The 23,413-nt window shown below is 38.2% G+C and overlaps 2 protein-coding genes across 4 annotated transcripts in view; one reads left to right on the plus strand and one right to left on the minus strand.

Moving 5' to 3' along the window:
- Positions 1-364, minus strand: part of LOC126826905 (beta-1,3-galactosyltransferase 5) — a 71,729-nt gene extending 71,365 nt beyond the window's left edge. The window contains exon 1 of one of the 2 annotated variants that reach the window (XR_007682460.2): positions 261-364. The gene's annotated coding sequence lies outside the window, so the exon portion shown is untranslated. The remainder of the gene's footprint in view (positions 1-260) is intronic. The other variant, XM_050556026.2, reaches the window with a different exon arrangement.
- Positions 365-9,593: 9,229 nt separating this feature from the next.
- LOC126827180 (uncharacterized) lies at positions 9,594-16,892 on the plus strand. Of its 2 annotated transcripts, XR_008788828.1 has the most exons (4): positions 9,594-9,710; positions 10,752-11,000; positions 12,652-12,834; positions 16,600-16,739. XR_008788828.1 is itself a non-coding variant. In XM_050556417.2 (3 exons), exons 1-3 carry the CDS (start codon positions 10,514-10,516, stop codon positions 16,839-16,841), a joined length of 912 nt encoding a protein of 303 aa, XP_050412374.1. In that variant the 5' UTR covers positions 10,512-10,513; the 3' UTR covers positions 16,842-16,892. The 2 variants fall into 2 exon arrangements, 1 of the variants encoding a protein (XP_050412374.1); XM_050556417.2 differs by lacking the exon at positions 9,594-9,710 and having other exon boundaries at positions 10,512-11,000; positions 16,600-16,892.
- Positions 16,893-23,413: the final 6,521 nt, after the last annotated feature.

The raw sequence follows: 23,413 nt of genomic DNA on the forward strand, positions 1-23,413 counted from the left end.
ATTCGTTGACGAGGAATTCCAGTTTTATAATGATTCGCGATAAGACCATCATATTGTGAATCACTATCAGATTGTAAACTCATGTTATTGACTGTTTATAAATTATAGGAATAAAATCTTATCTTATGATGCTAGACGATATTCCCGATGACGTCGGTTTTTTGTACATAACACATGTGCACTGCCGCTAAAAATTTTTTATACACTTGATTATGAAGGGCTGTATATGTTTTAAGATATTGAAACAAAAATGTACCTACCACCTGATTCTCAGTAAAATGTTAACACTCCTAGCGTTAGGCATTACTAATGGTAATGAAAAAGCCTTGACCTTCTACATAGCCTGGGTTGCGTGTCGTTTTTGTGGTTTTCTGCCGTGAAAACCTATGGAAGACCAACAGGGTATTTACCCATTTCCTGTTCCACCCCCATGATGGAAATGAAATGGGGTTTAACGTCCTACTTTTCTGCTCCCACTGGGCTGATGAAGACGGGTATACGCCATGCAGTGTGCTATGAGCGAAAATTTGCTAATATCGAATTCCATCTGTCAAGGGATATTTTACGTGAACGACAATGTGTACAGGGACCACGTTTTTTTTGTTCCATCCGAACGACTAGACAGCTGTCCTTGTCAGGCCCGCCGTCCTGCATCACTGACAAGGGGAAACCACGCCGGAAAATCCCGATGAACCTTCTTGGCAAACACCAGGATCGAACCTGCGACCCCCAAGATAGCGAGTCAGCGTCTTACTCACTTAGCCACCGTGCCCCCTCCCCCGGTGATAGATTCAAAGACGGATAAAAACAAATTCACCTAGTCGAACACTCGATGCGGATTTAATTTCACATTGAAAAAATATGTTTTGTTTAAAACGTTATGTAAAATATTAAATACAGTATATGAATTGTACACAATCATCGAGTTTTATTAATCAGACGTCCATGTTTTCGATGTGACATATTACCGCAGAAGGTATTTCCAGGCTAGGTTTCCCCAGCAGTCAGGGATGCAAGACAGACTGCCCGACAGGGAACAGTGCCCCGTGAAGTGGAAAGTCGCAGAACGCTGAACATCGATAGGGTTCGTCTTCTCATGACCCTAATGCTTCACAACGAATTTGAAACGAATCCGTCAAAAACTATAGCCTCTATTGCTTTCACAATGTTTTCGGCAAAGGGGAGATAACTTCGGAACGAAAAGCCGTAGAACACTGAAGATCCAAAGTGGTGGGGGTGGGGTGGAGGATAACTCCGGAACAGAAAGTTGCAACAGGCTGAAAATAGATAGGATTCGTCCCCTCATGATCACAATGCTTGACGCCAAATTTGAAAAGAATTAATCGAAATCAATAGCCTCTATGGCCTTCACAAGGTTTTCGGAAAAAGGGGCAGAACTCCTCTCGTGACCATGATACTTCACATTAAATTTGAAACGAATCAGACAAAAACTCTAGCCTTTATCGACAGGGTGACGACATAGTATATACGCCAACACTGGAATGTGGGCGCATGTGGGCGTATAAAAATGGAATACTGCGTACAAGTTCGTAAAGGGCATTTCGGCTACTTCACCATAACCATAACCATAATTTGTCCGTGTGTTCTTGAAAAATAATTCTTCGCAGTTCAGGTTGTTTTTCAAGAGGACTAAAGCATTCTGTGAGCCAAGAGTAGACTTAGATTTATTCAGTAAAACCTTGTGTTCTATGGTTTCGAGTTCACAAAAATTCCTCTAGACTGAGTTCGTAGCAGTAAATTGGTGGCATGGTCGGTGTATTTTCTTAGTTGAAGGTCTTGTCTTTTATTCAAAGGTAGCGTATTCGGAGAATGTTCCATATGGAATGTGTCGTATCTGGAGTCGTACCAAGTGTGATCTAGTCTGTTCTTGAAGCTCTTTATGGTAGGGGCATTTACTACATTTCCGGTAGTGACCACCATCCGTTCCCTATTCTTTTGCTGAAGAAATATAAACGGACACACTTATGGGTGATAGTCTTCTCTAACTTTTGGCCGTGTCCTCTAGTCACTGGCCTAGGTCTGTCCCTTCTGGTATCTGTGTCGAGTCTTAGTTTTGAGGCAGTGACACCTCCCGTTAAGAAATTTCCATACCTCAATCATGTCACCCCTCCTATGAGGGTACTTCATGCTTGGTATGCCCATTCTTTTCAATCTCTTTGAGTAATCAAACTACTTCAGGTTTGGAATTAACCTGGTGGCTCTGCGGAGTACATTTTCCACTTTATGTTGATCCCCTTTCCTTTGGAAAAGCTTCTACATAGAGTTTGTGTTTAAGTGGGTGAAAGAACGTCAGATTAGCCCAAGAACACGATTTGCTTTTTCTACCTGCTCATCGACATCATGGAGTGAGAAATTGAGTTGGTCGTCTACGAGAACTCTTTGCTTTCTATTGGATAAAAAGTTAACCATGTATCTGTGGATATTTCCGCGTACTCCAAGTTACATCATTTTCAGTACATGTCTTGCATGAGGTACTATACGGTGTCAAATGCCTTGGCGAAATCTAAGTAGATACAGTCTATTGGGACAGATTTTTCTAAAGCTTGGGTCCATGCATCAAGGGTTGCTAGGAGATTTGTACTGCACGAGCGGTTCGGGATGAAGCCGTGCTGGCATTCTGATAGAAGTTCGTTTTGCGACAAGTAGGTCATAAGTGCGGCACGAACAAGCTTCTGTAGGATCTTGCACGGGATACTGGTTAGACTCACTGGTTGATAGTTGTCAAACTTGCAACTTTTTTGACGATTGGCACAACGTGTGCCCCTTTCCACTGATCTGGTACTTATCCTGTATCTATCACGTTTTGGTAGATCACACGTAATTAACGTTGCCAGTTCCTTCACCAGTTCTTTCAGCACCCTTGTATACATATCGTGTGGTCCAGTGGTCCAGTAATAATCAAATGTTCAAGAACTGGGAGGTTCGGGTCAGTGGTAGTCGGATCTAGTATATTCGAAAAGTCTCCAACTGTAAAGATGGGTGAGAATTTCTTGTTTAAGAGCGTGTCCGCGAGAGCACCATGCAGGGGGTGATAACCCTTGGGTCAGAGATTTGGACCAAATTTTTTCTGTGAGATGGGTTAGTACCCAGATACATTCCCACAAAATATTAGATTGATTCAGTTGATACTGACCTGGAAAATTGGAAAAGTATTTTTTAATCGAAAAATAAGCCAAAAATAGGCAATTTTGGATCCAAATTTGAATGACCTGCTATTCGGACAATAATTGATTTGGAAAGACAAAATTTTGGGCATTAGTAGGACCACTAAGGTTCCTCCTTCACACTGAGTTTGAAGTTTCTACTGCTAATTATACCTTGGTTCTGGCCGGATACCCAACTCTCTCCGAAAATTGAATTTAATGAAAACCAATGTTTAAGAGGCTATAGCTCGTTCTTTGCAGGGACTAGGACCAAAGTTGAATATTACCCACAACCAACTAGCAACCTTCCTACTAACAAAATAAAAAATAAAAATGACCGGAACAGTCATAATAAAAACAGGAGAAATATATTAAAAACACCAAAAATTAGGATAAAATGTCCCGTCTATCAATACCCCAGATGAAGTATATGTATGGACATCTTTACAAATTTAATATATTCCATTTAGTCGTTAGCAAGGATGATTTAGACATTTTGGGACTAGCATATTATGGTGATGCATACTGTATCTATGGACATCATCACAAAGTTAATATATTTGTTAGTAAGGGTGATTTTGACTTAAGAGAGAGAAATGGGGTTTAAGGTCCACTCAACACAAACTAGGTCATTTTGGGACTAACATATGGTACAATTTTACTTCAATAATACACTTGTGGGAAAAGAGAATATCCATGAGGTTGGACATACAACACCACACCATGTCACTGGCATGCTGTCACACCACTTAACTCAATGACAGACCTTAGGATCTAAAGTCTATGTGTTAGACCAGGGACAAGTTTCATGAATGTCCAATGCAATTTAAACAGAACAAATCGTCTTCTATAAATATGATATAATGAAAGGTGAAATATGATACACGATTCAGTGTAAGCATATTTTAGCTCTTGGGTAAAAGAAGTGTTTCGGAGGGATGTACATGTTCGCTCTTGTAACAGGTTTTAAGGACGAGGGGATTGTAGATGATCCAGTGACAGTAAGTTGTAGTCACACAATCAGCAAGACGACTATACAACACCTTTTCTACCAATGTTCCTTGTGCCAAATAGGTTATTTTGGTCAAACATATTTTAGGAATCAGACCAGCTTATTCCTATCTGTATTTAGGAGCCGATCATTGTATAGAAACATTTGGACGTTTTCATGGAGAGGCATTACAGATCGGGAGGCTATGATAATTCCATATTGAAATCCCTGAAGGAGAAGAGGTCAAAAACAGTACTAAAAAATAAAACAGTACTCTGTGGTCCAAAAACCTTGAAGGAAGGTCAGAGAGAATTTACACTCGAACGTAGGAATCTAAGTAAGTGAGCACTTCTGCTCGAACGTAGGTATATGTAGGAGTTTGGCACATGCGATCAACATTATCCTGGAGTGCCATAAATCCTGTTGTGATCTATGCCATGATTCAGAGATTTCAATACCAGATATTAAATGTCCCTACATGAACACTTCTGAATGTTTCTTCTAATGGTTCTTCTTTACATGAGCAGGTGTTCAAATTAAAAGATATCAAGTTTATGATAGTCATGTCAGTCAAATTTATACGATGATCTGCTCATGAATACAAATCTTAATAACAGTGGTCTGATCCCTGCAAAATTACACACCACTTATGACTCTTCCCTATGGCTATCAAGCAAGCGTGAAAGTCAGATTTTGTTACAAAAATATTATGATTTTAAACAAAATGATCTATTTGACACGATTCACGTTGAAATTACGAAATATTACAACTAATGGTGATGATCAGTAGTCATTTGAAGATAATCGTTGGTCATTGCTGAAAAGGTGCTGCTTTGGTTAAATTGTGCTAATATAAAAACTTGCTATGCCAGTCCTTACATTTATGCACTTCCGTGCTACTAACTACTGAATACAGATGAGAATAATCGTTGCCTGATCCTGCAAAATTATAAACCAGTTAAGCCCCTTTACTACGATGACCGCGAACGTCCGATTTTGTCACAAAAACTTAATGATTTTTAACCAAGATAGTATATTTGGCACAAGGAACGTTCAAGTAACAAAAAATAGTACTAATGTTCATAATCAACGGTCATTTGAAACTTAAAAATAGTAGTCGGTCATCAGTGAAAAGACGAATTTCGTGGAAAATACCGTTTTTACACATTTTCAGAATATTACAGTACTCTAGTGGGTTGCGTTCCGGTCAGTTTTTTTCTTTTGACATTTACTTTGAGAAGTGCCCTTCACAACCACACCAAGCAATTCTATGTCAGACCTGCAAAGAAGCAGCTACATGCGTTTTAGGATAGCATAGTTTTAAACATATGTAAAATGACCACTTTATGATCACTCACAGAAAATTCCACACGATTCATTCATTCCCAAACGACTGCAGGATTTTAAGACGACTACTAGGCCTATCATACCTGACCAATATCAAAAATTTAGAGACACAACATTTCGGGTAGGAGCGTTTTGAAATTAGGGTAACAAATTGGTCGAAATATGTCAACTTTTGCCCCAAAACAACAATTTCCAGTTATACCGGAAGTTGTCCGTTTAAAAAATTTTCACTTCATCATGTGACTTCTGTCGCCTAGGGGTCCCCATAGACCAAGTATGGTTGAAATTTGCTGACCCCCAGGGTTATCATTTTTTTCAATTTCTGCATGGTGCTCTCGTGGACACGCTCTTAATACCTCTGCTTTCTCTTCACTAAATGTTGCCGTTCCGTCGCCTGGCTTCCGTAGGTTGCCGATCGATTCTCTGGTTTTCTGCTTTGGCCGAGCGTTGTCAGCAATGCTTTTCTCGTAAGCTTTCGGAGCTTTCATGCAGTTTTTCATTCATCCATAATGGTCTTTATATTTTACGCTGACGTGTATTGCGTTAAATCTGTCTAGTGCAAACACGGAAAACATGACCCTTTGGCCTCCGGGGTCACAAAGAACAAAGGTGAATTTAGCAAGTTTACATTTTTATTAAAAGAGTGATTTGCTTCGATTATTTTTAGCATGTTTTCATAATCGATAATATGCGGGTGGAGTTATCGTGACAACACCGTTCAAAATAAAGTAATTTGACTGAAATTTTCAATATTGTCTTTTTATATCATCTATTTTTGAATTATTATAGCAAAGCAAGAATGACCAACACTTTATTAAACTCCTTTATTAAACTCTTAACTAGTGTATCTTTAGTTAAGAAAAGAACATATGGTTACAGGAATAGTAACTAATTCTGTAAGTCTGGGAATAAATATTGTCTATAAAATGCAATCATCATTATAAGTATACTATTCAAAAAAAGTAGGGGATATTTGATTTTTAAGTGTTATTAAAGTCACCTAATGAAACTGACGAAGAAACAAATGACAAAATGAAATGAAGTTCACATTCGTCGATTTATTCCAAATGATCGTTAGACTAAGTAAGGCACAGACTGACCATTATAAGGGTAAAATGATACCCGGGGTCAAACAGCAAAGTTACCACAGCATCACAACCAAGTCAGTAACGGGTAAATCCTCCTCTGTTTGCCAAACAAGCATTGATCCGACGTGGCATACTCCTAATGAGACGTCTAAGGTCATTTTGGTCCAGATTGTCCCATTCCTGTTGCAACGCAGCAGCAAGTTCTTGGACATTGGCAGGACGTTGTTGACGTTGACGTAACCTCTGTCCAAGCATGTCCCAGACATGCTCGATGGGGGAGAGGTCGGGACTCAGTGCTGGCCAAGGTAATGTGGTGATGTTCTGTTGTTGGAGGTAACCTGTAACGATCCTGGCCCTGTGACATCTTGCGTTGTCATCCTGGAAGATGAAACGGCGGCCATGACGTCGTGCGAACGGCACAACATGGACTGCCAAGATGTTGTCCCGGTAGTACTGGCCTGTAACACGCCCTGCAACAACATGTAAAGCCGTTCTTCCAGCAACAGTGATGCCTCCCCACACCATAACAGAACCACCCCCAAATCGATCATGTCTGATGACGTTAACGTCTTGGAAGCGCTCGTTTCGACGACGCCACACCCTCCTACGTCTGTCCAAAAAATCAACAGTGAACCTTGACTCATCTGAAAACATCACATTGCTCCAGCGTCGATTATCCCAGTGTTGACGATCCCTACACCAACGACGTCTTGCCTGAATGTGATGATCTCTCAAACAAGGGATCACGCGAGGACGTCGGGCGCGAAGGTGACCCCTATGCAGTCGATTCCGAATCGTCTGGCCACTCACTCTCACACCAGTGTCTGTTTGAAGACGAGCGCTGATCTGATTTGCTGTGATGACACGATTTCTCAAGGCCAAGGTACGGATAAATCGATCCTGGGCTTGAGTTGTCGCCCTTGGTCGACCTGAGCGTGGTCTGTCCTGTACAGATTGTGTATCACGGTATCTGGACCATAGCCTGCTTATGACAGACTTAGAAACATTCATCGTCCGCGCCACAACCGCCTGTGTTGTGCCGATCTGTAGCATGCCAAGGGCACGTAACCTTTCATTTTGGGTAAGCCGACGCATATCAAAATTTGTTTTCTGGTCACTAAAACAATTAAACTGATGTTTCCACCCTGGAATTCAATGCCACAATGACTGTAGCATTCAAAGTCAGAGTCGTGCAAATCTTGGGTTGGACCCCATGATGATCCCAAGCATCACCTGCATTCCATGCGGTAGCTATTGGTGCGTTTGGGCGTCACATGTAACTGGAAATGTTTCTTCTGTTAGGTTCTATAGTGACTTTTTTCGTAGTCATTTGCATATTTTAGTATTATGCCCCCAAAATCAAATATCCCCTACTTTTTTTGAATAGTATATGTGTAATTCAGAAACTTTAAATCATAGGCTTGCAGTCAAAATTCACTTTTGAAGTTCACCAAGAAAACGGCAATAGTATAGTAATTTCTTGGACGAAACTACCTGTTTATTTCCATAACATAGTGCAAACATATAGTAACTGACATGTAATACAAGAGAGAGAGAGAGAGAGAGAGAGAGAGATGGGGTTTAACGTCCATTCGACACAAACTAGGTCATTTCGGGACTAACATATGGTTCAATTTTATTTCAATAATTCGCTTGCGCGTAGGGGTCTTTAGCAGTGGGAGGAAACCGGAGGACCCGGAGAAAACCCACGAGGTTGGACAGGCGACCCTACTCCTTCGTAATACAAGATAGTATAATAAAATATTATCACAAAAAAGGGGGGTAACGCCATTACAGCAGGATAGTGCAGAAAATTTGCAAAATATTTAAAGTGACAAAATCCGCCAGTTATAACGTGAACATACTATTCAATGTTTCATTTCATTTGTTTCACTTATACATAATAAGAATCAGAAAAGGACAAGCGTTGTTCTATGGAGAAAGACAAATGGTCGGGAAAAGCCACATTGGTAATTTACGTCTACATAACTATATATCTGAAATACGAGTTTTAGATACCAACACGCACGATTGAGAGTTATTGACACACCGGTGTTGTTTGAAACAGAAGAAATACTGTGAAATCCACTAAGAAGGAATCCGAAACACTTAAATTCACAAGAAACAGTTTTGAAAAACCTTAAATGATAACGCTGTTATAATATTAAACAATCATGATGTATAACGAAACAAACATGGACACTAAAGATGCACATCCAGTTTTAAAGTTTCTCCTGGGTGAATGTGGTAATCGGAGCTTAGTTCTTAGCAGAACGTCGTCCTTACTTTACCAACCAGCTGGACATGTAGTCACGTTTGATTCTAACATAGTCCAGAATAATAAGCTACGTGAAATTTTGTCTAAAGGACCCAAATACCGGGAACCGCAAACATTTTCATGGGATCAAACTTGTCATGGATGCCGTAGAGGACTGCCAAGAGGTAAGATGTTATCTCTGATACTCTCTCCGATTGGACTAAGTCTATCAGTCGTTTACTAAAACGAAGAACTTACATGCAACGTTTGTTAGTTGACACTAGGCCTAAATCGATTTTCAATGATGTTAGCACTGTTGAAAATCTCAACGCCTTACATGACAGGTATGTCATTGTTCCCGCTGACAAAGCGTCCAATAACATAGTGTTTATATGTAAACGACATTATTATGACTGTCTGTTCAAAGAACTTAGTTTCGAGAAATCAATCCACAGTGCTACGTATAAACGCCCTACTCTTGGTAAGGATGAAATTATATCCAATCACAGATCTGTACCCACTTTATTTGGTGTGGAGATACCTATACAGGTCTGCCCTTGTTGTATTGGATACCTAAACTACATAAAATGATCTCTGTGATAAAATAATATTTGGAACGTGTTTAACCAGTTCTATCACATATGTGATAATGACTGGCACCAATATTGTCCTTTAACACTGTTCATCGCGTGCATTTTGCATACGGATAGTTCATTGGCCAATCACGCTTTTTTACCGAGATTTCGTCTTATGGTTTGGATGCAGCTATGGCGGGTGTACACGATGAACAGTCCATTTGCTGATTACACCATATTGCCTATACCGTTTTTTAGGACTTCGAATTTTGTCTAATGGTTTGGATTGTTAGTACTTGGTTTTATTTTATTTATACCAATAACTGGGTAAATCATGTTGTTTTAGATCATACAATTCACGGTTACAGGTCGTCGTTATGTGAATTTTAATTGAGATATCGCACAGTAACTCTAAAACCTCTATTTTCCAAATATTCACTGACACGCTCATACCCATGGGACACATTCACTTTAAATTCCTACTAACGCAGTAACAATAACGGTGATCAATTTAACTTCAAATTTAGGAAAGGCACTTAGATAGAAAGTTCTAATGAAATCTTCAAATTGAATAGTTGTCAAGTGTTTCATTACCTATAAACGGAACAGGGGGTGTACAATGCTTCTGACAATTATAAACGGAATATGGGAATACGGGCCAGTACAATTTTTTTTATCATCTATAGGTATACTTTTTAGTACAATGAACAGGAAATGATACTTTACTAAATACAATAAGTATTAAAATTCAAGAGACAAAAATATATATTAGGTCAATAGCTTATTTTAACGGCTGTAATAACTCGAAACTGCGCCACCAAGAAAAAACGGCAAACCATTCTACGCTGTCGTGTAAGAATATTTCGCATCTTTGAAAATAAGCCACTGCGTAAAGCTCAATCTAAAATGAGCCGTTTCCCACAAGGGACCATAATGGTATGATTGATATCGTGTGAGTTTCTGATATTTCATACGTGCGTAATTTGTTATGCAGTTTTATTGTTATACTTTATTACGTCTGACCGATCTTATTTATCATGCTTCCTTTGTGTTTATATCTGACGTCTTATGCTTCATGCTTCCTTTGTTTCATGCTTCATTTGTGTTTATATCTGACATCTTATTTATCATGCTACCTGTGTGGGGACTGGACTGGAAACAATATTCAACTTCATAATTTATTTATGTTCTGTTTTTCTAACGCGTTCTTTGTTCTTATATATGGTATATCCGTCTTGGCAGTAAAGGGCACTAGTTGTAAAATGTCGAGATATAAAGAAATGGTGTTGATAGTCCAGGGAATTATCTGGATATCTGGTATAATTTTAGCATCGGGTACTTGCCCAGCGAGGGTTTGGAAAAAGATTCCTTTAGCTGGCAAACTCTTTTCTGGTATAACTTCGGAGACAGCTGTGCTCTCAGTAAAAGGCTGTGCTGAGAAATGTACAGAGGCAGTCAATTGTAAATCATTCGGTTTCAATACTGCTAGCAAGAAATGCTACCTGTATGATGTTTTAATATGGGCTGGTGGACTAAGTGCAGATGAGGCGGACGTGGTGTATTATTGGGCTCTTAAAGGTAAGTACATGGGGTTGGAATGGGGTTTAACGCCTCGTCAACATGATACAACACTTTCCATGGTTACATGTATAAATGTGATAGGGATTTAGGAAGACAGCGTTTTTGATCTATCTGAACGACTAGTCACCACCCCTGGCGAGCGAGAACCGGACTTAGACTAAGAGCTAAATCTGCGTAATGCAGATCTTTCGTTTGGACTAAAGTGTTTTATAAATCATTAATTAGATATTTATTCACTCTGACACTCTCTAGAACATCAGGTGGATTTTGATTGTCAACGGATATAAACACGATTGCCAGTTAATAATTTAATTAAAAATTGGATAATCGAGACTGTTTATTGTCGTAACAACAGTAGCAATAACAATCGAGACTACACTATTCTTCAAACGACCATAACTTCGCTCAGAATGAAGTCATTATCTATTTTTTTTTAACTATTATAGCGAAGTCATTATCTATTTTTTTAACTACATTTATTATAGCGAGAACTGTCAGATATGTACCTAAATCTTACATAATGTATCTTTAAGTCATCAGACATAAATATACTAAACAGCAAAAAAAAAGAAAAACGTCAGTAGGATTTCAAAATCAGAGAGGCACTTTAATCAAATCATTCTAGAAAACGACTTACTAAATGGATCAAAGCAATTTTTGTGAACAGTATGTTGACACATTAGTGATTAATTCATCACAATTCCAAGACACTGCGAGAAGGTTTAGAGTCTGTGTATACGGTCTATACATCAGTATCTGGTGAGTCCACAGCGAGTGTCAATAACAGCAGTGCAGCGTCTGTACATGGAGTGGACCAACCGATTGATGAACGCCATTAGCACCTGGAACCACACTCTCAGAAAAGCCTGACGCAATCCATCGGCTGTGTTTGGTCTCGGTTTGGTTCTGTGTTTGGTTCTGGTGTTGTTGGGCAAACTGTAGATGTTCACGTCGATGGCGAGCGGTGAGCATCGGTCCACGGTAAGGTCTCTCTGGTGAGACGTCGGCGCACTGTATCGGTAAGGATGGATCTTCCGTGTGTTACCACTGTCTGACGTGCTGTCGCAGATGCCTGTGTGAAGGGATTCTGCACGTGCTGTCGCACAACATGGCGGTCTTGTCGCCTTATGGCAACCCTTGGTCTAGCAGTTCGGGGCGATCAACCGTGGTGTTGGTGGCCCCGAAAGCGTTGCTGAAGCCTGTAGATTGTCCGAACATTGACCTGGAAGTGATTGGCAACGGCTTGGGCAGTGTAGCCAGCGTCGAGTCTTCCAAGCGCCTGTTTCCTCTGAGCTGTCGCCAGTCGTGGTATGCTGCTGACGATGTAGTTTGAATGATTCAACCAGTTATGGGGGTGAACAGCACGTGCAGCATCAGTTATATGAAAATCACGGAGAACACATTACCATCTCAGAAGTCAGGTTGCGTTTTTGAGAACATTTCCTGGGAAGGAGCCTTATTGCTCAGGTAAAGTTGGAGATGTGGTCACAAGTATACAATAAAAACATTTGGCAAGTGTTATGCAATGCGTCTATTCAGATTAACATACCAACCTGACGTTTCTTTTGCTGCTTAGTATATATATATGTTCTTTGGATTTTAATTTGTTGTATCGCGAATACTAGAAACATACAAATTTACTTTTCAGACCGATGCCCAACCAATCTTGGTTATACTCAAGATTCGAGTGGATCAACGTGTGCCAAACTCTTCAGCGATGTTAAAACATGGGAGGATGCTATGAAGGAATGCGACCAGCATGACGGCCATCTCTTTCTGGTCGATGCTCCATTCAAAAAAGATTTAATTTTAAATCTCACACAAAATTCCAGTAAGTTCAGGTTAATTTAAAACCATTAAAGTTAAAGAGGAATTAGCACTCATCTAAACGATAAATATAATTAATTTTAAATAATACCTGAAAATAACAATTACATGTCAATTAAATATTTTTGCTTTACCGTGTCGAATAAATATAGCCCGGTAAAGTTAGTTAGTACATCATCAACAAATGTGCACGAATACGGAAAGTAGTGCTCCTCATTTAGGCATACTATATGAAACAGCTGTTTTTAAAGTAGGCTATATACCATTATGGGTGTAATGCTCGGTGATTTACATTTTGGGTAACGCCTATAAGACATATGGCCGTACACAAATGCTTACACCCCAACACACAACACACCCGACCCTCGGTCAGATCTAATGGTCACGAGATTCAAACAGGGTTAGGACACGTGATTGTTGCCGAGGATTTTAGGGTAAGGGCTAGATTTTGGGTTAGGATTAGCGCTAGCCCTCTTTACATCTCATGACTCTCCGCTAAGCTTCCTCATATCCTAGTGGAAACTCTCACCCGTATTCCAGCACCCGTATTCGAAATGAATTTAGCAAACAGATTCGTAACAGAAATAAAAACCTATTAATTATATTTATCACGACAATCAAGTCGGCGATAGCAATTCTTGATGGGGGGGGGGGCTACCATTGCTGTCCCAGTTTGTTGACCATTTCTTGCAAAATGTGGGCATATCTTGCACGGCAACCGCTTGTTTTAACTGGTCATTACTGATAGCAGTGAATTATTTGGATAAGGGACACAAGGAAAGAGTATAAATAAAACTATATCTCGTCGTTTTTCTAATTACCTAATATGTCATAGATACAACGCACGTGAGATGGATTTGAAATAAAGCTCGACTGTTCAGTTATCTAATCACTACCCTCGCAACCGTGGGTCTCTTAACCCAGGGATCGGTATAGAGCATAGCAGGGTTTTCGTCTTCTGAAAGTCTACGTTCAAGAAGTCTCACCTCTACTCACTTCCATATTAAAATCAAACCTGTTTGTTTTTTATAGAATAGTTACTTGCGTGCAATAACCTGGAGAAAAGAGTACTTGCGGCCAAATTATTATCCACCGGGCCTGGATAATAATTGTAACCTTTATATTTGAAAATAACATTTTAAGACATATCAATCATAATATATATATACATGTACTAGACAAAAAAAACAACAATAAGTTATTACCGTACAATTACTAACAAAATCGCACAGTAGGCTAAATCAGCACGCAGAAAAGTGTACGTCTACTTTGCATCAAAAAGTATTCAAACCAGCTTCGATGGCTCGAAGATGTTTATATCTCCACGTTGGCAGATACATACGGTATGAACATTCCAAAACTCATCACCGCAAAGTTCCTAGCACCAGATTCGAGGCGAAGTTCGTGGGTTCAATAGATAAAGGGTAGGTCCACACCACATACCCCCACCCACAAAACAGCTTTAGTGGCAAAATGTTTTTTTTCTTCACAGAATTAAGGGATAATTAATCTATTCGACTGCAAATTTTCAGAAGTCTCCTATGTAGCATATTCGGAGTTATAAACATCTTCGAGTCACCAAAGTTAGTTTAGAAGTTATTATGTTCGTAGTGAACCTATAGCCATAACCCGAATTTCCCATCTTTTGGTATGTTTCCGGTAATATATCTCGAAAATGCAACATAGGAGGTTCGGAAATTTTGCAGTCTAGTAGTTTATTTATCTTTTCGTTCTAGCTGTTAAATAAAAAAAAAATTTGCCACCAAAGCTGGTTTGGGTGCTTTTTGATGTTGCGTTTACATATCCTTTGTTTATTCAACCCCATTATAAGGTTCATACCTTAGCAATCTGTCAATGTGGAGATATAAACATCTTTGAGTCAGTTATTACGTGCGTAGTGAAATTACCTTAGCTACGACAACGTAGCTGAAAACGTTGAGATATACTTATGTGCTTGTTTTTAGCTACGATTAAGTTCCAAGTGGCAAACTCAATTTCTTTATTAATGCATTTAACATCTTAAAAATAAGATCATTTTATACTATTATGACTAATTAAACTTACAGGGGCCAATGTAGTGGCACAACTATCGCCTAACTCCAAATATTCGCGTTTAAATAAATGCAGCGTTGTTTTTATGCGACATACATCGCTATACATCTCCCGTTTAAAAATGGCTTTCCTAGTAATGGCTTAACGCCTTGATTTTAAATACGATGATTTATACCCGTTTCAGGTGGTAGGATTATACGCTTAATTGTAGTTGGATGTGGCAGACATATTATAAATAACAATAATCAATCGTTGTTTTGATGAAAAATATTGTCAATTTTGCTTACTGAGGCCCGAAGTGATTTCCGTTGGGCTTTGCTACGTGGAATACGGAGGGTTGAGGGATGAGGTTTGTTCATAGGCGTACAGTTAGGGGGGGCAGAACCCGAAATGCCCGAAAAAATTTCGGTGCCGGTCTTCCTCGAGAGGCGAAGTAGCGGAGCTTACCTTGTATGCCCCCCCCTCCCCCCAAGAAAATTTTGGAATATTTGACGGCTGCATACACGTTTTCCTGCTATTTCAGCCCGTGAACAAGCAACTTGAATGTGGTCTAATTATATAGCCTAATTACAATGGCTCACTCGAATTCCAATCAAAAGATCAACCGTTGGGAAAAAAATTTGAAAATTTAACTGCCGTAAACGCGTTTTCCTGTTATTCCAGCCTGTGAATACAGCAACTTCAATTCGATCCAATATAGCCTACCTGGCTGACCCGAATTCCAAACAACCAATCAATCGTCGCGGGGTATGGGGGCCTCACCCTCCCAGAGAAAATTTTGAAAATTTAACCACCGCAAATGCGTTTTCTGCTATTCTAGCCCGTGAAAGCAGCTCCAAAAGTATCCAATGGTTTTGTAACCAAAATCCCATTCTGAATTCCAACCATCCAATCAGACTGTTACAGTTGCATTCGCAAATAATAATCGATGCCAGAAAAATGTCACACAAAGAAGAGTGGCTCTGGACAAAATGTTTTAATCCATAGTCAATTCAGTACAAATTCGTTGTATTCAATTAAAAGAAAAGTAAAATTAGTGTTTTATTAGGGATCGATGACAGTTAGGGAAACAAAACTAGAAATGCCCGAAAAAATTTCAGGTTTACAGACAGCGGCGCCGGTTTTCTTCGAGAGGCGACGAAGCGGAGCTGACCTTGCATGGACCCCCAAAAATATTTTGGAATATTTGACGGTCGCAAGTGCGTTTTAGTGCTATTCCAGCCAGTAAAATTAGTGTTTTATTAGATTTCGGAACTTTATTTTGCCAAATAGATGAAATAAATTTTTTTTTCACTTTACCCGTCTGGCCGAAAATTCAGCGTGCCCGAAAGTTAGGGGGGGGGGGCAGCTGCCCTCCTGGCTCGTACGCCTATGGGTTTGTTATCTAAAACTACCCATAGCTCGGTTGTCTCATATTTTTGGTATGTTTACTATAATATATCTCGAAATAACTTGTTGGGTTTATTTGTATATTATGCATTAATGTGCCTTAAAATGTTATTTTCTAATATAAAGGTAACAATTAATTTCTTCATAAATATATATATTATTATATAGCCTAAATAATATAAGTTTGTATTGGTGTTAGGAATATGTTTGCTAACTTCATTTCTAATCCATTAATGGAACCATTGAACTGTATACACGTTCTATGTTGGAATACGGTCGGGGATTCCGCTCGGTAAAGTCATACTATAACTACATATTCTATTTTAAGGCTCTACTTACACGTATCTTGGAGCAACAGACGGAAATATAGAAGGCGACTGGAAATGGCTAAATGGTGTTACGATTCCAATCGCATCACCAAGCGAATGGATACCGGGTCGTCCTGACAATTATGGAAACTCCCAACATTGTATGGCGTTTAAAAAAGAAAGTGGAAGTAGTGGACTGGATGATCGAGACTGCGCTGACCCGAGTCCGTTTATTTGTGAAATACCCATGAATGAAGGATAAAATCAATATTGAAATCTTGCTGTTTGAATAATAAAGATGTTCAGTATAATATATCATTATTTTTATTTTTGTGAAATGAAAATGAAATGGGGTTTAGCGTCCTATACTGTTCTACTCCTACTGGACTAATGAAGACGGGCATACGCCATATGCAGTGTGCTCTGAGAGAAATTTTGCACGAATAGCGGCACAATGGCCGACTATTAGTCATGGGTTCTTTTACGTGCACACCAATGTGTACGTGGGAGCTCGGGTTTTCGTTCTATCCGAATGAATAAACGTTGTCCCTTACATGACCTGCGTCCTACACCATTGACAAGGGGGGGGGGGGGTCCCTATGAACACTCGATCTCGGCTAGCTACGAGAACGTAGCTAAAAACGTTGAGATATGAGATATACTGATGTGTTTGTTTTTAGCTACGATTGGATGCCTTTAGTTCCAAGTGCCAAACTCAATTTCTTTATTAATGCATGTAACATCTTTAAAATAGATAAGTTTATGATATTATGTAGTGGCACAACTGTCGCCTAACTCCAAATATTCGCGTTTAAATTAATGAAGCGTTGTTTTTGTCTGACATTTCACCGCCATCGAAATCCATTCATAGTTACTGTGCTTTCGATTGTCCTTTTGATTGGCTGTTATAAAAGCCTTATATTTAGCCCCGCCTTCATGATGACAGCGTATCGTTTAAAAAGATGGCGGTCTTAGTAACGGCTTAACGCCTCGATTTTAAGAACGACGATTTGTACCCGTTTCAGGTAGGATTATATGATATGCTTAATTGTAGTTGGGTGTTGTAGAAATATTATAAATAACAATAATCAATCGTTGTTTTGATTAAAACTATTGTCAATTTTGTTTAAAAATGCCGGGTGTGAATCGCTCCCGGAGCTGCAACGTTATAGGTAATGGGCTCATATCTAATCTCGAAACACGGAGGGTTGAGAGATTAAGGTTTTTTATCTAGATCTCGGCCGACGCTGGGATCGAACGGGGCCTCCAGGTGAGCAAGCAAATTCTGGAGGCGGGGGTTGGGGGTGGGGGCGCATAAATGATCAGAATGTGTTTCTGCAAAATCCTCCATCCTGCCATTCTTAAATCGTCGTGGACGAAGGAGTGGAGAATGAATTTTCCACAAAGCTGTGATGGTTGTCTACTTTTAATTAATTACACAACAATATAAATTTACAACATGTTAAGCAAAAAACAACTTAATGTTCCTATCCTCTGATGTTTGTGTCCGAAAAACGGAAGTGGCCTACATATGAGCTGATAATTCTCGTAACTATTGCTTTAGCAATACGCCTTCACTCATTTATTAACTGTCTTTTATACTGACTATTGGAATGGACGTTTTTTATAACTGATCATAGGTCAAAGTAAAAAATAGGTCACATATTAACTGGAAAAATGTAGACTTTTGTTTGTAGGCCTAAATCCCAACCCCCCGCACACACACGCCAAATCTCCTATTGAATAAGAAAGAAATTAAAGACAGCCTCGGACAGAAAACACGATTTTAAAAATATTAAAAATTAAAAAAAAAATAATTCGTGGTTATCCTCATTAAGGTTAACTTGTGGTTAGGGTTATGGTTCAGGATTTTGGAGGGGGTGGGTTATAAAAATAAGGTTTTGGGTAATCATATATCATACATAACGTATCTAAAAATACTGCATGGTTACTAGGTAATTTTCCATTCGTAAGAACATGGCTTATGAATATTTCTGTTCAAAGATATACATGTAAAGGTAAGGAAAACGCCGAATCCGAGAAGAAAAGTTGATACGAATTCGAGACTGGGCTACTGGGCGGAGTGGAAGGGTTTCCAACTTCATCGCAAGGGCACCGGAGTCCACGGGTACGTGTATGATGTACACGTATCATGAGTTAGGCGCCATATGAATAATATATGATTTTTTTAAAACCCAAGACAACTTTATTCTTGCCGTTCATTTACAATCCAACCTCTTATACCACATATAGGTTAAAACAGCTTCTGCCTCGACTCTAAATTGATCAAATAATGTACAAACAATTTCCATGAATTTCCAACCAGCGGCTGCCAGACAGGATACGCCCACATTTTGCAAAAGATGGATAGAGAACAAGCTAAAAACAAACGCGATTTTTTGTACAATCAGGGGCGATAATCCAGAAAGTTTATAATAATAATAATAATTTATAATTTAATACATTTATAAAGCGCACACGTTCCAGCTAGTATAGCTGCTCAGTGGCGCTGGTTTTACATCAAGATAAATACTTTAAAAATACATTTTAAATTTGAGATATATTAAATTTATAATTATTTTAAAAAACATATACGATTTAAACAATTATTTAAAAAACACACAAGGCTTAAAATTACTCAAAATTTAAAATATATATAAGTGTTAAAAGTTAATTAGCAAATACGAATAAAATCATTACATGAATAAAGCAATTTAAACACTATTTACACACTATTTATAAGCATGATTAAAAAGTTCAGTTTTAAGGTTTTTCTTAAATACTGCATAGTTTGAGCTGGATTTGGTTTGTTGGGAAAGTTTGTTCCACAGCACCGGGGCTGAAAATGAGAAGGCTCTTTGTCCAAATAGGGTAGTGACTTTTGGAATTTCCAAAAGATTTTGATCACTTGATCTTAAAGATCTTGATGGCCTGTAAGGTTGAATTAGGTCTTTAAGATATCTTGGAGCATTGTATATGTATACTCCTGTTTGTCCGGGACACTATTCGGGCAGCTTTATTTTGAATTAGCTGTAACGGTTGGATATATGAAGAAGGAAGGCCAGAAAGCAACGAATTACAGTAGTCTAATTTTGAGGTGATAAAGGCATTCACAAGTAGTTTAGTTGTGTCATAATCAATGAAGGACCTAATTTTGCCAATATTATACAGGTGATAATTGCAGGATTTGCACATTGCAGTTATTTGTGCTTTCATTGACATCTTTGAGTCGAATATAACACCCAAGTTTTTTACAGTATCAACACATGCGATTGAACTATTACCAACACGTACTGCATTGGTTTTTAAATTGTGTTTATTAAAGCGAGTTGAAAATCTTATAACTTCGGTCTTGTCGTCATTCAGTTTTAATAGATTGATTTTCATCCAGGCTTTAATATCTAAAATACATTGTTCTAGAATAGTAATTGTCACAGTTTCAGAATGTTCATTTACAGCAACATAGAGTTGGGTGTCATCGGCGTACAACTGGTAGTCTAATCCATGATCTCGAATGACATCACCAAGAGGAGCTGTGTAAGCTGTGAAAAGCAATGGGCCCATACGGAGCCTTGCGGTACTCCGTATTTTAATTCTTTTGGTTGAGACGAAACGACGTGTATTGATACTTTTTGACATCTTAATTTTAGATATGATTCGAACCACGCATGAGCACATCCGTTAATTCCAAATCTCGATTTGAGACGTGTGAGTAGAATCTCCTGGTCGATTGTGTCAAAAGCGGCACTTAAATCTAGTAGAATCAGGAAGACACTACATCGTTGTGAACCCTTAATAGAGCTGTTTCAGTGCTGTGCTTCGTTTTGTAAGCTGATTGAAAAGGTTCCTCCAGTCTGAATTGTTGCAGATGGCTACGAAAACGGACGGCTACAATTTTTTCAATTACTTTCGACAGAAAGGATAAATTGGAGACAGGCCAATAGTTTTTTAAGATTTCAGGGTCCAGAGTAGGTTTTTTTTAGTGAAGGGTTTACAATAGCTTGTTTCAATATGGGAGATACATAACCAGTTTGTAAGGAAGTATTTACAATTTGTTTGATAATCCACAGTAGATCTGGTAAAGATAATTTTAATAGCCATGTTGGAACTGGATCAAGACTGCAGGATTTACTAGGTGATGCCATGATGGTTTGTTTAAGTTCATCCTCAGTTACCAATGTAAATGTGTTAAGATCGGTATCACTAGCCACAGAGTTATTGATATGCGTATGATTCAACAGACTGTCACTTTCTAATTCACTTCATATTTCGGCTACTTTGTTGGTGAAGAAAGACGAAAGTCTTTCTGAAAGTTGGACATTGTCAGGAATCGATGGTAGCTGACTTTGATTACTTTGTTTAAGCAGACTATTCACAATACGATACACTTGTTTAGAATTAGTTTTGTTTTCTTCAATTTGTTTTTGAATGTGGTTTCGTTTTGTTGATTTTATCAATTTATTTTCTTCAGTACGGAGATTGTTGTATATTTGTCTGTTTATTTCAATTTTACAATTTCTCCATATTTTTTCCGCTGATCGCTTTTTATTTTTTATAACTAATATGTCCTTCGAAAACCATTGCTTGTTTGGACGTTTTGTCAATAGTTTTGTTTGTTCGGGAGCATGTTTGTCAAATATTGTAGCCAATTGTTTGTCATATTTCGAAATTTGATCATCCAGATTACTTAGTTTGCTAAAATGAAAGAAAACGTCATTAATGTCACTTCTAAAACTATCTATATTTATGTTCTTTGTATTCCTAAAAGTCAGTCTTTCTTTTACACTGCCAGGTTTGTTGAGCTTAAGGGACGCAAAATCACTGTAATGATCGGAGATACAGTGATCAAGAACATTTGTACCGGCTATTATGTCATCAATCTCTTGTAATAATTAGATCCAGAGTGTGGCCCTTTCCGTGAGTAGGAACTTGCACATGTTGTGTAAGGTTATATGAAGATAAAATATTGAGAAACTGAACAGATTGGCTATCACTGACATTGTCAATATGAAAATTAAAATCATCAACTATTAATAAATGACCTGTTGATGTCACTAAATTTTGCAGTAATTCAGAAAATTCGGCTATAAATGTGGAGGACGATATATAGATACAAGTCTAATATGTTCACTTTTGGTCGACAGTAATGTGTGTAATATTTCAAAAGTTTTGAAATCAGGATTTTTAATTTCCATTGATTTAATAGAATTTTTGTATATTATTGCAATACCCCCGCCAGTTCGCCCTTTCCGATTTGCAGTTGTACAGGAATAATTTGCAGGAACTAGTTGATTGATAGGAACACTGTCATTGTCTTTAAGCCAGGTTTCAGTCAGAGTTAGAATATCTATGTCATTATCGGTAATATATTCGTGAATTTCGTCTGTTTTATTTTTGACAGATCGGACATTTAGTAAACAGAAACTGAATGTGTCTTTCGGGTCAAGATGTTTTCCTATGCAAGTGTTATTAGTATGTCTAATATTAATTAGCCTCAAACTGCTGACACGTTTTTGAACCCTCTCATTTATTGGTCTGGAATGTATTGTTGTTTCAATATTATATACAGTTTCAGGTGCATTTAACTGAACATGATTATTAGAATTTACACATCTTTTATAGTTATTAACATCAACTAAATTTGTAAAATCTACTTCCCTTTTTCCCCTTTTCCTGGGCTTGTTGGGAGTTATGGTCTGAAAGGCGCAAATATCAAAAGGTACAGAAATCTTTGGGATTTAAAAGTATGTTTTATGCTTCATAGAAATCGGACAAAAATTGTGACTTCTATAGGGTCCACAACCTTCGTATTGCATACCTTAAAGAGTGGCCATTTTGTCATTTCGATTTTCCTAAAATTCGAATTCAATCTTCATTATATGGTGGAATGGTGATATATTTACACGGTTTTTAAAGTTGGAAAAAATGTGACCTCCAGAGAATCCGCAAGCTATAAATGCGATTTTTCGAACAATCATGAGCCATAATCCAGGAAGTTACGTTTGGATATGTGCGGTTATCAAACGAAACCAAGATCTTAGTGTGTAACGGTGACATATTCACACATTTTTTTTCAAATCGGATAAAAATTGTGACCTCTACAGGGACCACAAGCTGAAAACGTGATTTTTTGTACAATCAAGGGCCATAATTCAAGAAGTGACGGTCCGATGCGCGAATATCGACAGGAACCAAGATCTCAGTTCAAGTCATTTATTATAACACTAGTGTAAAACAGCAAACGGCAAGAAAGGGATTTCTTTTAAGGTTTTTAGATTTAGTTTTAAGGCTTAAAATGATTTTTTTAATTCATATATGGCCAAAGCGTAAGAAAAAGAAATGTTGACCTGCTAATTTGAGAGAACCCAGGACTTGAACTGACCCAGTGTATATTATCGTTAAAGGTAAAAATGGAGACTTCGTTTATTATTGTGTCAGTGAGAATATTCGGGGTATATCTCTTCCAAAGTTCACGCTTTCAAAACTTCGCTCAAAATAAGGTAATTTGACTAAAATGTTCAATATAGGCCACTGGCCAAACTCATTTTTCACAATCTATTTGAAGCAAGATCAACGCGGTCAGCTCTGTATCTAAATCTTAAATAAAAAAAATATTATATAATGCATCTTTAATGAAATATTCCTAACTTTGTAAAGTACCTTAGATTATCCATTGGCTGGATTTTGTTGCGTTGTATAAAAAAATGAATTTCTATAAATTTCTATAAATGACTATTATTATTCAACCGGATCATCTCTGTGGATTTTGATTTTAGTTCGTTTCGTTTTTTTTTTTATTTGAGACTGGCTTTGTAATTTGCCAGCCACCAGGGG

Source organism: Patella vulgata, chromosome 7 (assembly GCF_932274485.2).
Source record: "Patella vulgata chromosome 7, xgPatVulg1.2, whole genome shotgun sequence".
NCBI classification, from domain to species: Eukaryota; Metazoa; Mollusca; class Gastropoda; family Patellidae; genus Patella; species Patella vulgata.

Excerpts from the sequence above, each read along its gene's own strand:
- LOC126827180 (XM_050556417.2), top strand. The coding sequence starts at position 10,514 with ATGCTTCATTTGTGTTTATATCTGACATCTTATTTATCATGCTACCTG. Across the intron at positions 11,001-12,651 it reads GTATTATTGGGCTCTTAAAG|ACCGATGCCCAACCAATCTT; the intron begins GTAAGTACATGG and ends TTTACTTTTCAG. Across the intron at positions 12,835-16,599 it reads AAATCTCACACAAAATTCCA|GCTCTACTTACACGTATCTT; the intron begins GTAAGTTCAGGT and ends TTCTATTTTAAG.